Source organism: Cydia pomonella, chromosome 13, assembly GCF_033807575.1.
Source record: "Cydia pomonella isolate Wapato2018A chromosome 13, ilCydPomo1, whole genome shotgun sequence".
In the NCBI taxonomy this organism is placed as follows: domain Eukaryota; kingdom Metazoa; phylum Arthropoda; class Insecta; order Lepidoptera; family Tortricidae; genus Cydia; species Cydia pomonella.
In genome coordinates, this window is record NC_084715.1 from 20156953 (window position 1) to 20171221 (window position 14269).

The window sequence follows — 14269 nt, forward strand, 5'->3', positions numbered from 1 at the left end:
TTTGAGCTAGGAACTTGAAACCTTTTAAGTAAGTATTTGATTAAAATAGAAGAAAACTTATTTCAGCGTTTTTGGAAATTCATCCCCTAATGGGTTTAAAAAGAAGATGAGATTTTGTATGAGGATTAGGAACTTGAAAATTCGCAATAAGACGTTTTCATAAAATAAGAGAAAAGTGATTTCAGCGTTTTTGAAGATTCATCCCCTAATAGGGTAAAAAGAGGTTGAAAGTTTGTAATTAGAACGATTTGAGTAGAAACTTGAAATTAGTGGGAAGAGAAAATATTTAAAAGTACGAAAAATAAATTTAGTGATATTAGTTGATAGGGTTAATTAACAAAAAATAAAACCGACTTCAAATATTACCAAAAGCGCCATACATGTACCTATAATATTTGAAGAGTTCCCTCGATTTCTCCAAGATCCCATCATCAGACCCCGACTTGGTGCCAACGGGACCATCTTGGGGCTATACCCGTTCGATTAAAAAAAAATTGAAAATCGGTTCACGATTCTCGGAGATATCGAGTACTTAACATACAAAAGGGGTAGAAAGTGTGTTTCGTAATTTTCCGAAATAAATCCACGCGGACGTAGTCGTGGGCAACAGCTAGTATTGTACAATATAAATATATTGAAAGAGACGCAATAAGCACGTCCCATTTGCCAGTCATGAAAAACATGATTATACTATACTGCCGTGATTTTCATATTCAGATATATCAGATACTTCGTTGTGTTATTAAATTTTATCTGGTTGATCGACAAACATTTCAGTTTCATCGAGATTGCTCGCGGGAAATTACAGGCGTTTGATTTTTTAGAGAATGAATAGCGACTCGGGAAAACGATATTTTTGCTTCACTGCGTGTTGCTTCAACTCGTTATATAAATACTAACTTTTTGTATTTGAGTCGGTTGATATTTGGTGTACTCTCTTAATTTCAATCGGATGATGCAGTCGGAAAGTAGCTATAGATTACAAAAGTCCTCGATTGATAAACACAAAGACATCAAGTTTAGGCTGATTAGAAATGTCTCCAGAAGTTCTTAATGGACGTGTAAATCAGATGAAGTACAGTCAGCCATAAGAGTGTTTGCCAAAAAAAAATACAGCAACATGTTAAGAGGGATGAATAGCTTTTCGATCGTATCGAAATAACGGTACTTTTTATATGAAATTCCATTTCGGGAGAAAACGGTTTCCACTAATTAAATCTTAACAAATCACTTTGATTTTGATATTGATCGCTTCAGCATGTTTATAAAAAAAAAATTCAATAAAAGAAATCCCTATAAAACCTAGTTTTTCAGTGTGTCAATAACATACTAAAAACCGGACAAGTGCGAGTCGGACTCGCCCACTGAGGGTTCCGTACTTTTTAGTATTTGTTGTTAGAGCGGAAACAGAAATACATCATCTGTGAAAATTTCAATTGTCTAACTATCGCGGTTCATGATGGCCTGGTGACAGACGGACAGACAGACAGACAGACGGACGGACAGCGGAGTTCCCTAAAAATCATAGATAATGGAAAATATAGAAGTGGAGTAATATTTTCTCTTTTTGTATGCACCATCACGTCCTATAACTTCCCTCTTAAGAAATGATGGCACCTAATTAGACATTTTAGTCGATGAATTTTCTGAAATTATATCCAATGCGGTTACTATATTTTTCCGCGGGTCAAAGCTACGATTTTGAAAAAAAAAAAAAAAATGGAAAATGCTTTAGAAGCAACGGAAATTATTAATCTTAACACATTCAGCGAGCTATGCGCTACGCTACGAGCATAGCCGATTAAATGGAGAAAACCCATAATCATGTAGCAAAAAGCGCTTACGAACCAAGAACCCGCCTAGGGAGTTACTGTCAGTGAATGTGTTAAATTCTTTCTTTGTCTCCAGTTCCTGGAAGCTTCCCGAGCTCGAAGGAACGACAGAGGCTCCACAGACCTACCGAGCCAGGCCTCCAGATTACGTGTCAGGGGATGAGGCGCCGCAGCCTCCGCCACTGCCTAGAAGATCTAGTAGAGACAAACAGGTGAGATATACAATTATATATTATGCATTCTTCTTAGCATTACCTACGGCGTCGCGTCTATCCTGGGTCGTCTCTGGTGGTATTCTTCCTTCTTCAAGGTCCCCTCCCACGTCCTCTAGGCCTCTCATCCATCTTTAGCACCTTTCTCGTCATGTGGACCCCATGACGCGTGGCCTTACCATAAGTGAGATCATCACCATCACCGGGTGAGATGTACATTCATAATCATACTATTAATCATTCATGCATGTTAATTTTTATGACATTATGTAATAGTACATTACGATACAAGTGCGAAAAATAGGAAATTCGAAACGAGTGGCGATAAATTAAAACACGACCGAAGGGAGTGTTTTAAATCGACACGAGTTGCGAATTACCTATTCGCACATGTATCGTACAACGTTTTACAGTACATATGGCCCTTTAAATGTTCGACACAGTAACGTAATATGCTACTTCTCGCACTAGTGCTATAAAGTAGCCCCATATGTACTGTAAATTACATTTTAATATCGACATAGTAAATCTAGCTGCAGTATCTTGTCTAGCGGTAAGAGCGTGCGACTTGCAATCCGGAGGTCGCGGGTTCAAAGTGTTAAAACCCCGGCTCGTACCAATGAGTTTTTAGGAACTTATGTACGAAATATCATTTGATATTTACCAGTCGCTTTTCGGTGAAGGAAAACATCGTGAGAAAACTGGACTAATCCGAATAAGGCCTAGTTTACCCTCGGGGTTGGAGGGTCAGATGGCAGTCGCTTTCGTAAAAACTAACTAGTGCCTATGCCAATCCTAGGGATTACTTGTCAAGCGGACCCCAGGCTCCCATGAGCCGTGGCAAAAATGCCGGGACAACGCGAGGCAGAATATATTTTATAATTTTTTTCTGGTCTTTGTTGTTATTTTGCATGCCAGTTGCTGGTAAAATGTCTGTTTCCCGTAATTCATGTAACCAACTTATTTGCCACATTTTATACAGAATAAATTATTTACTTATCTATTTAAAATACTATTAACTTTAACGTGGCACCTACACTCAGTGGTAATAAAAACGGGTTAAAAATTACAAATTACCGTTTTCATTGCATCATCGATATTGATTTCAAAAGTAACTTTGAATGAAATACGTGGAACAAAACCCAATTACGAAAGTGAACATTGTAAGGATTAAAATTAATTAAAGATTCTGAGCCTTGGCTTTAGAGGAGCGAAGGGTTCGGATGGCTGGTTGTTCTTTGATAAAGTACACCTCATTTCTGAAATATTACCCTTATTATATTTTACTATGCAGAAGATACACAACTAATTAATATTATAATATAATTTTTTTCATTTTGAAATATGCCGGCATGAACTTAAGCTGGCTTTCTTTTTACACGGTGAGCTTTGCAAGCAAAAAAGTAACGGTACATTATTAAGCTGACGGTACATTATGTCGTCATTTACGAGATGATTGAAGAAACGAAACAATGTGTTAACGTTTTTAGATAGGTATTTTGATCTACTGTCAAAAAAAATACGGTCACTGACTTGGAAAACGTTAAAACAGAAAATAAGGCTGAGAGGTGTCACCGCCTATTGGCCATACTACCCCACCAAATACAACAACTATTTTAGAAAACGATGCGCGAGAATAATGATAAACCGAACCACAGTATTAGTCTTCTAATGAAATGAAACGAAAAATCCTTATTTTCAGGCAAGTATTGGCCCATAGACAAATACCTTAAAACAAACATATAATATGCATGTAACCCCGCTGTGTCAGGGAGCCGACCTCGGAACCGCCGGGACTTGCCACCCTTCGGACAAAACTTCTCCTTCGTGAAGGTCGCTAGACGTTCAGTCGGAACGATCACCCAAAATAATTGCAGAAGTCTGTATTATATTATTGATATACAGCAGCATCAATAGTAGCGGATGAAACAACGCGCCAAAAGTATCTGATATTCCGGATAACTTTTCCAAATATAGATAAATCTCTAAAATTTACATTCAAAAGTATATCTTTTACAGTCTTAATTGTTCTACATATAGAACCATCACATTTTGTTAAGTTGTAACAGAATGGTAGATACTTTTGAAACCTTGTTTGATCCGCTACTTTTGATGCTAACTGTACGATTCAAAGCTAAGTTATCATACTTTATTATGTCGAATATTGATTTCTTAGCTTAGCAGAAGTTTTAAGAAAATACGTCACGTACCCGACACATTTCTGGAATGCACCTGAAGCAGCAGATTGCTTAACTTCAAGTTTAATGAACGTTATTACAATCAACAAACCTCCTGTTTCTTTATTTCTTCTAGGCTTGTGTAGTACACGTACTGAAGTCAAAAAGACGCAATACCTTCCGCTGTACTAGACCGAACTATTACCTAATGATTCTGCTCTTAGTACATTTTAGGACACTACACGCAAAACGGAACGGGAGCGAGGAGTGACGACACTAACAGCAAGCTAAGCGATCCGAGTGATCCGACCGAACTAACGACGAGTGCGTACAAAGACGTCACATAGCCGTTACTCCGTTGCAACTGCACGGAAGAAAGCGAGACAAATTTTGAATTATACTACTTTACAAAACGTCCGCATATGTTCGTATACCGTGTCCTACTGTATACTACTGTACTAAATGTACTAAAAGGCCGAACTAGTACATTTGTGAGATTGTACTTATTACCGTCGCACGGTAACACAATACTTTTAACGTATTTATTTATAATACATTTTTATCATTCTCAAAATAAGATACGATTTTCCATTGACATGTTTATTTTCTCAAGTACAATGACAACGTCAAAATATCTTTCAACCTAGGTAAGGCGTAAAAAGGTAAGTAGTGTAGCTATTAAATAGGAGTCCGCAACAGTACTAGTTTGGAGCGATCTTTTCAGTGAACGAGCACGCACAACTCTAATTTCTACAATAACTATCTTAAATTTAAAAGTGGATAAATTACTGTCTTGGTTAGGACTTGAACTCACAGCAACTGGATCGCTAGCCCATTGAGCTAGCAAGACCTCATCCATAGCCAGTGAATCTTTCTACCTTGAATCTTTAATGAGGTCTGGGTAGCTCACTGGGGTAGCAATCCAGTGGCCGTGTGAACAAATCTCACCCAAGACAGTAATTTTTCCACTATTAAATGTATTCTAAGCTTAATAGCATTGTTCGCAGACGTTTCTGCTGGATAAAAAATAGTTTAATCACTATCTTCTCTTCCAGTTCACAAAGCGCTATACCGAATACCTCTCACCCAAGCTAGAAGCCCTAGAAACCCACCTCACCCAGCTAGAGCTAGCCACTCGTCAGAACACCTATACGGGCGTGCTGAATCCCGTATACGACGGGAAGATACGGGACAAGTTCAACGTGAAGAGGTCCAAGTCGCTGGGCCGGAGCTTCAGCAAGACCAAGACGGGACTGGAGATCAACAGGTACAGTCAACAACAAAATTAAGCAAGGGAGTTATAGCAAAAATTACTGCACAATCTTTGTTTGTTTCTTTAGTATGTTATTGACACAATGAGAAACTATGTTTATAGGTTTTCCTTTTCTTCAAAATTTGCAAAACAAAAAAAAAAAAATTTTTTTCAAAAAACGAAACCTTAATAATTAACCTGGAATATATTATGTTGAACCGATCGACATCAAAATCAAAGTGATTTGTTAAGATTAAGTTAGAGAAAACCGTTTTCTCCTGAAATGGAATTTCATAGAAAAAATCCGTCATTTCGTTGGATTCGAAAAGCTAGGTATTCTTCCCTCTTAACAATTATGAACTGACGACTGGTCTGACCAAGTAGGTAGTGACCCTGCGTATGAAGCCGATGGTCCTGGGTTCGAATCCCGGTAAGGGCATTTATTGTACGATGAGAATGGACGCCACGGATATATTTTGTACCTGAGTGATGGGTGTTTTCTATGTATTTAAGTTTTTATATATTATATTTACTGTTGTCTGAGTACTCACAACACACGTATTCTTGAGTTTACTGTGGGGCTTAGTCAATTTGTTTAATAATGTCCAGTATTTATTTATTCATATTTATTTATATTTACTTATGGAAACCAAAAAGTAAAATGCCCGTTATTGTTGCCATAGCGCAATATTATTTGTAATTATTATTTTTCCATGATTAATAAAATCAAACGACAAAATTTATCTATATTGATATTATTAACATTATTTACTCGTAATATCGTCGGAGTAAAACGTGGTTACTATTTTCGGATCACTCCGGTTGATCGGCTTACGCCCACGCTTGGTTTGTCAATATGTTTTTGCCGCTTAAATTTTCCGCCATTCTGTGGCAGTAAAAGAAATCCATATTTACTAAAAACAGAACCATTTTATGAAATAAAACCTTATAAACGGATTATTTAATTTAAAAATACATCACGACTTTTGAACTCTTTACAGCTGCGTTCTAGGTCAATGGGAGACTGAGGGAAAATATAATATATATTCACCTCTGGCAAAATTACTAGGTTACTTGTGAAATGTATAGTAACAAAACAGTTTATCTTTATGCTGAACGTCATTTTCGGTTTTTGAATGCATCAGGAGTGTTTATAATATATGTGTAGCTAAATAAATATTTATATTCTACAGGTACAACATCACACTTAGCCGCCGTTCCGGCGAGAGGACCAACGACGTCTTGTCAGCAATCGCGGGCACAACAGACACCGGCTTAGGGTACAAGGGCAATTTCTTCCAGCGATACAACGCTAGTGTCGTCGGCGACTCGTACAAGACGAGCAGGGTTACGATAGATTAAGTTTTGATTTTGATCATCATCGTAGTTAATTATTTTAGCCTCTTATCGTTCGTTTCTGAGCATAGAATTTTCTTCCTATGCATCACTTATCCAGAAGTTAGTATTAGTTGTCAAGCGGACCCCAGGCTCCCATGAGCCGTGGCAAAATGCCGGGACAACGCGAGGAAGAAGAAGAAGACATCACTTATCCAGAAGTATTCATGATCATTTGAATGTCCATCCAACGAGGTTTTTCATCGAAAGTCGAATTTTCATCGAAAGTTTCTGGACGTTCGCCACGATTTATCGTTACGATAAAATAGGGATCTCAATGTACAAGATGGTATGCAGGTGCCATTAGCAATTAAATGCCTTATTTCATAACCTTTCGTGGGCTCCTATCTTAAACTCGCCATATGCTGTAGCTAGAGTATAAATAACTTTCCCTTTCCTCCGATGCTGGATTTAGAAGTCTGGAGGTCTCGGGCAATAAAGGAGTGGAGGCCTCCTGGCCCCAAATTATTTTCCAAATAAAAGGGTAAATTTTCCGAAGTCTCTATTGTGGGGGCCCCGGGGCTGTAGCCCCGGTTGCCTTCCCCTAAATCGGGACCTGCTTTCCTCGCTCAACTTCAGTCCAAACTCTTAGCTAGCTTCTAGTGAAAAACTCCTGATATGCCAAGGGAAATCCTGACGTTTAGCAACCCTATTTTCATCCGAAAGCGGCCTCCAATCCGTTAACATTTTGGTCCACCTGCCATCACTCTGCCTGGCAACATGTCCCGCAGTTTGAGTTTAATTTCGATTTTATTTTATGTTAAGTTTTAAATGTTTATCCTGTTACTATAATAATATATAAATATGCTGAAATCAGCTAAAAATTTTATTTAAATCGATTGCAATTAAATTTATTAACATGAGTGTTTATATCAAATTAAAGATTGTCTATTTCATTATGAGTACAACAATAAATAAATTACTTATAACATAATTTAAAATATAATACTGTACAAGAACTAAGTATTATATAAAAACAAGAACAATCGCCTTTAGGAGTGTGTATCAAATATAAACATTATTTACTCGAGTATTATTCTATTATTTATACCTTTTATACTTCCATCACAGTGTCTACGCGTAACTACGTGAAAAATAAGAAAATCATTTTTTTTACTCTACATAGTATATTGTTAACCAAGGGATGAAATGGTGCCTTTTACTCGAGTTAAACACTCTTCTTTTATATGTACATCATTTTAAAATTTGACATCCGTTATACCAGGAAATACCCTCCCATGTTGCACGTCCAAATTAGTCCAACCGAACTCAATTACACCGCACCAAATGCGGTCCAGTTTACAAACAAAGAAAAATAGATCTTACCACATTTATATAAGATACAAAATGTGGACACGTTTTAAGACTGGATTCGAGTACTAATTTAGATCATGCGTTAATTTTGAGCTAGCTCATATGTCATTGACAAAGAGTAATGCAACGCTATTCTCTATTCGTCATTGGACGGTTGCATTGCAAAAATATCATTAACAGAGGTAATATTCCACGTATCACATTCCCAAGAATCACAATAGCATGTATGCCATGCTCAATGTAGGGTTCCGTAGTAATAATATAAGCTAAACGGGGGCTATTAGTAAGTATCTTGTACATTATTAGCATGAGGGAGTAAGTACCTTCGCAACGCTTTGTAAGTTTGTTTACTAGGAAGAGAGGACTTTTTGCAATAATTCAATAACGGCTAGACCGATCACGTTCTCTATAGTTTTCATTGAAAGTAACATATCTTTTGGACCCATGGTTTTCTTTCGGAGCGATTATTTCCGTATTATTCCGTGTATATCAAAAAATGGTCGTTGGAGACCAGTATTCGTTTTAAAAGACCTATCCAACGAGACCCCACACCATTAGGTTAAAGTGAAAAAAAAAATCATTATATATGGGAGGCACCCTAAAAAAAATTGTTTTGTAGTTTTTATTTTACCACTCGCGGCGCGGCGGCAATAGATTTTCGTACGTAAATTTTGCGATCGGCGTGACTTTTTGTTATTGTTTTGTGCGTGACGTGGCGCAGGCTTCCAGTAGGTACCTATTCCTCTACTAGACTATTGTTAGGGAGATCTAATGTTCATCATGTGTTTGAATCGATCACCACAAGAAATGTTACGGCGTGAATAATTATTTAATCTAGTTATAGTAATCCTTCGCATCGCCACTATGTAATATAAAATCTTTTATGAACTCATATTTGATAACGTAATATTTATTTAGTTTTCTAGCAGGAATTTTAATCGGGTAACTAGGTATGTTCTTATGTATATACCATTCAATAGAAAAATTTCAAAATGTTTCTAACGATTGACAAAGTTTTAGGAATCCTTAATATTTAGTAGGAGATACTATCCACGTACACTGAATCTTTTTTTATGATATGTAGGAGGTACACAAGGTCGACGCCAAGGATTCCGATATTGGCTAAGAAGAACGAAGTGGAAGTAAGAGGAGTGCTCTCAAAAGAAGGTGACAATACAAATGCTTAGCATTTTAGAGGTACACGCAAAAATTAAAAAAAAAGTCGACCCCATTCTGAGAATCCCTTTAAAGTAATCTTAATTTCAGAGAACGTAATTTTAGCACTCGATAACGTTTTCCCGAGAAATGTTGGCTTTCAGATATTACACACCAAGACGCTAGAGTTCATTCAACTACCTAATCTGATATTCGAACGCATTTATTACAATATATTTACCCAATACATTTTAACCTTTACGATTAAGATTATAAGACGCAAAATCGCTTAAACAATTGCAACACGACGTTATAACCTTTGCGTGTATGTATTTAAGATTTAAAATCGCTTGAATGCCTGAATCTTCATTACCAGGCGATAATGAAAGGATCGGGTTCATTTCATCGCAGGTAGGTAATTAAAATTAAGCTTTAGCTGCTTTAGGATTAGGTAGGTATAAGGTTTTCTAGGGATATGGCTAAGAAACTTGTATATTTTAATCTTTCCCGTCACGGAACAATGGTGTTCTAGACCTTTAGGAGGCGTGCGCGGAGCCGAAGCCAACACGTAGACGCCCTTTTGACACTTTGTCACCGGTGCACCGAGCGGATGTTGCCCTTACCTGTGTCATGGGACGCAAGCAGAGGCAGCACCCGCCAGTGTAAGGACTATTTGAGAGTCGATGGAATCTAAAATGAATTGAGCTACTGGGTGAAAGCGATATACTAACATAATACTGGGCTATGGGATATAAATCCGGACGCCTGCCTAATAAAACGGTATCCAATTATATTTCCGGCAGACGGTGACTCGCTCCCACAAGATGGGCCCGCACAAAAAGCGACATCTAAGATGGCTCAAGGGCAACACCGGTGTGAGCAGCTCAGGGGTGTCAAAAGGTATGGCTGCTAACAGACACTGTGCCTACTCGCATCTTATGCAACTTTTACCTCTGAAGCATATCGCTCTAACGACGCCACTCTGGACGGCCGGCCAAGGCAAGCCAGAGGCAGAGAATCCTGTCCCACATGGGGCTCTTTGGTTTTAAATTATCGTACCAAAGGACTTATTTTTGTTGCTCTTGTGTATATTTGTATATTTGATATAAGGCAACCAACGCAGCCTTGCGGCGCCTCAAAAACATATAACTGGGAAGCAACGTAAAAAGTTATTCGTTATTTCTTTCGCCACCAGAGGGTCTCGCTAAATATACCTTGCCCACACCAAATTTTGGTCTTGCCCCGATACTCAATTATCAATATTTTTCCCATTTGCTGGAGAGCTGGCAGACATTTTGGAGTAGGCTCTTGAGGCAAGCTGAAAATTTGACTGATACTTCTCCTGTCATACCCTAACTCAGCACTGTAGGTCTGGCTGCAGGGCTGCGGGGCTAAACCAACCCTTATATTTTTAAACATGTTTAGACGCCATAAAATGATCTTGGGGCGATCTGTAATTTTTACAAGTAAAAGTTAAGTATCTAAAAAATCATAAAAAAATAAGCTAGAACATTTTGTCGGGTTTTTGACCTTGACACGTAGGCGGGACACGTAGCTTGCATCACAGACCGAAGATGGACAAAACGGGTAACTGAATGGGCGGGCCCTATTGGAAAAAGAGGCCAAGGGAGACCCAAAGCCCGCTGGATTGATGAAATTCAAAGAATTGCTGGTAGAGCCTGGAAGCTTAAAGCCCAGGATAGGAAAAAATGGAAACATGGAGGAGGCCTTTACCCAAAGCGGCCTTTACCCATGTAAAAAAGAGAAACTAATATATATATATATATATATATATTTTTATACCATTTGTAAATTTGCATGGAAATAAAGGGCTTTATTATTATTATTTACCCTTGACAGGCGCGTCCAAAATAATTTTTCAATAAATTTAAAAAAAATATTCTTGAGGCAATCTGTAATTTTTACAAGTAAAAGTATTCATTATATTGCAAATACATTCAAAATCCACACTTTAATTATGGTCCGTTGAAAATTAGCTCTAAATTAGTCATCTTTGCAATAATTATTGCGTCAATTACACGTATATCGAGTGAATAACATAATTATACCGATGGACTGAGTACAGCTTTGTGTGTTCATTAAGCATTGATGCATGTGATATGGATAGTATGCTGTTTACAGGAGAAATTAATTTCAACCTTAATTATTAACGAATACTATTCATCGCCGGATTAATTAATTGATAACACTTGTCGGGTTGACAATGACCAACTATAAGAGTCACACGAAACTAGCCGCCTCCATACAATTGAAGTTACGCTCTCATTTTAAATAACATGAAATTTGACATAAACGTTGCAGTAATATATATTTTAAGGGCATATTACACATCTAAACCTTTCTAAAGAATCACTCTATTGATAGGTGAAAACCACATGAAAATCCGTTCAGTAGCTTCTGAGTTTATCGCGAACATACAGACATACAGATAGACAGACGTGGCGGGGGAGTTTGTGAAATTCATTGCCAGAAATTGTAATGCAAAGTAATTAGAGCTAGGTAGTAGAAGTTCATGGGCGTCGCGAGCTGATGAAGAGATTATTCAAAAGTAAGAGTCATTTAAGAGTAATAACAAGTACCTAACAATATAATGATATCTAGATGATGTGTCTTCGTTGCCTATACGGAGTGGCGGACATGGCATAGGTACGGCACGTGCGGGATGTGTGTCTTCCGGCCATCCTGAAGCTGAGGCTGAACGCGGATTCGGCGCCGAAATCTGGGGCTTGGTTGCATGCCCTTCCCTCCCCGAACTTAAGCACCATGCTCGACAATGACTCGTTGCGGGTGGCCGTTTTGCTCTTCGTCTGGGCTGCGATGTTTGTCAACCACATCAATGCATTTGCGGGTGTATGGTGGAGAGCAATGGGCACCATGCTATGAGTTGTTGTCGGTGTCGGAGGTACCACGGCACCACGCGTTGAGTGACATTGTTTTAAGGGTACTGGTGTCAGCCAATGTCCCGTGTGTGCTGGAGCAACCGGGCCTTAGCCGGTCGGATGGCAAAAGCCCGGACGGTTTGACTCTGGTGCCGTGGGAACTTGCGGTTTTACCAATAAAAACGTTCGCTTACGATTACAAATAGACGATGTATTAATTCTTATGAAATCATTCTTGTGACCTTTGACTTAAGTAAGGTTTTTTTTAAATATGGTTGATGAGACTTCAGATGGTCTAAATCTCTTAACGACTTCTATGTAGACAAAGTCGCAGGCGGAAACTGGTTCAGGCATTTAGCCAAGATGACAATTGTTTGCAGAAAACGAAACAAACACTATTGTCTCTATTACTCTTCCATAATAGTGCGACGGAGACAGATAGCGTTTCGTTTCGTTTATCTGCGAACGATTGTCTTCGCTAGGCCCCATGGTAGATTGGTTCCTAATTAAATAAATGAATGAATACATATGTATTTCAGATGAATAAAAATCCATCTTCTGTTATTACAGAGAAGAGTCTTGAATGAAAAAAATTAAATATTTATTTCTCTCTTATATCTTAAAACTAAAGACACACAATTGTGGCTACGATGTAGTTCGCAACCCCGCGGTGTCAGGGAGCCGGCCGCGGAACCGCCGGAACTTGACAATCGTCGGCCAAAACTCCTTGGTGAACCAGCCGGGTTGTACTTTTTCCGGAACGTGCGGAAATTTGAATCATACGATCCTGCCCGGTGTCCAATCTCACTCACCTTAAAAGTCGTGCGTGAGATACGCGCCAATCACCATGATGACCGTCAAGCTCGTGTCAAAACCAGTTCAAATCATAACCAATAGTTAAATTAGGATCGACCTCCAGGTGTTGAATACATTATTTACGAGCTATGGACGTGTTACTTTATGTCCAGACGAAAACATTTAAAGTGGCACCTACATAGACTACCGTCTGCAGACATCGCATAATGAAGCGTTTACAAAGATTGCGACGTCACACGAAGCGCTTTGAATACTGTAGCACAATGTTTCTGTTTGGCCCTATGATTGACTTACTTACTTACTCCTCTGGCGCAGCGACCCAAAGTATGTCTTGGCCTCCAACACTACTGCTCGCCACTGATCCCGGTCCTGTGCAGTTTCTCGCCAGTCTTCAACCTGGAGCTCGCGTAGATCCGTGTCCACCACATGCGCCCATCGATACCTAGGTGATTGACTGGTAGATGATAAATAAATTAATATTATATGGGCATTCTTGCACAAATTGACTAAGTCCCACGGTAAGCTCAAGAAGGCTTGTGTTGTAGGAACTCAGACAACGATATGTATAACATACGTATACTAAAATACATAGAAAACATCCATGACTCAGGAACGAATATCTGTGCTCATCACACAAATAAATGCCTTTACCAGGATTCAAATTTCACCATTTGTACATTGTTATGAAATAATTTGTGCAATAAAGTTTCAACAAATAAACATTACTATTGCAGCGTTTTATTGAAATATCGTTGTTCAATTCTTGACAAATATCGCAGTTTTATGGCAATATATTTTAAATAGAAGAAGAAACTCAAACAAAATCAAAAAGAACATTTGTATTTGTACTTAATTTCATGTTGAACTTATGGATCATAGGGTAGCGTAACTGGACTACAGTTGGATGGTTTAACGATATGGAACCATGACTGTCTATAAACTAGTTTTAGAAATTATTTATTCAATTTACTCTAGTATAAATACACTGCTATTATATCGAACACCACTGTAAATCTCTGGAATTCCCTCCCTCTCTTTATTCGACAAGCCCCAAGCAAACCCGTTTTCAAACGCCTACTTCGTAAGCATCTTCTGTCAGAAGGACTTAAATAATGTTCACCATCATGTATATGTACATAATTATATGTATTAGTCTATCTTTTATACATTATGTATCAGTAGTAGTAGTTAACTATTTATATATTTTTAATATTAT

The 14269-nt window shown here is 38.2% G+C and overlaps 1 protein-coding gene across 1 annotated transcript in view; it reads left to right on the forward strand.

Moving 5' to 3' along the window:
- LOC133524586 (uncharacterized) overlaps positions 1-6927 on the forward strand; it is a 77094-nt gene extending 70167 nt beyond the window's left edge. Inside the window, exons 19-21 of the mRNA XM_061860681.1 lie at positions 1909-2044; positions 5277-5488; positions 6667-6927. Of these exons, the coding sequence (XP_061716665.1) occupies positions 1909-2044; positions 5277-5488; positions 6667-6835 (517 nt within the window). The 3' untranslated portion in view covers positions 6836-6927. The remainder of the gene's footprint in view (positions 1-1908; positions 2045-5276; positions 5489-6666) is intronic.
- Positions 6928-14269: the final 7342 nt, after the last annotated feature.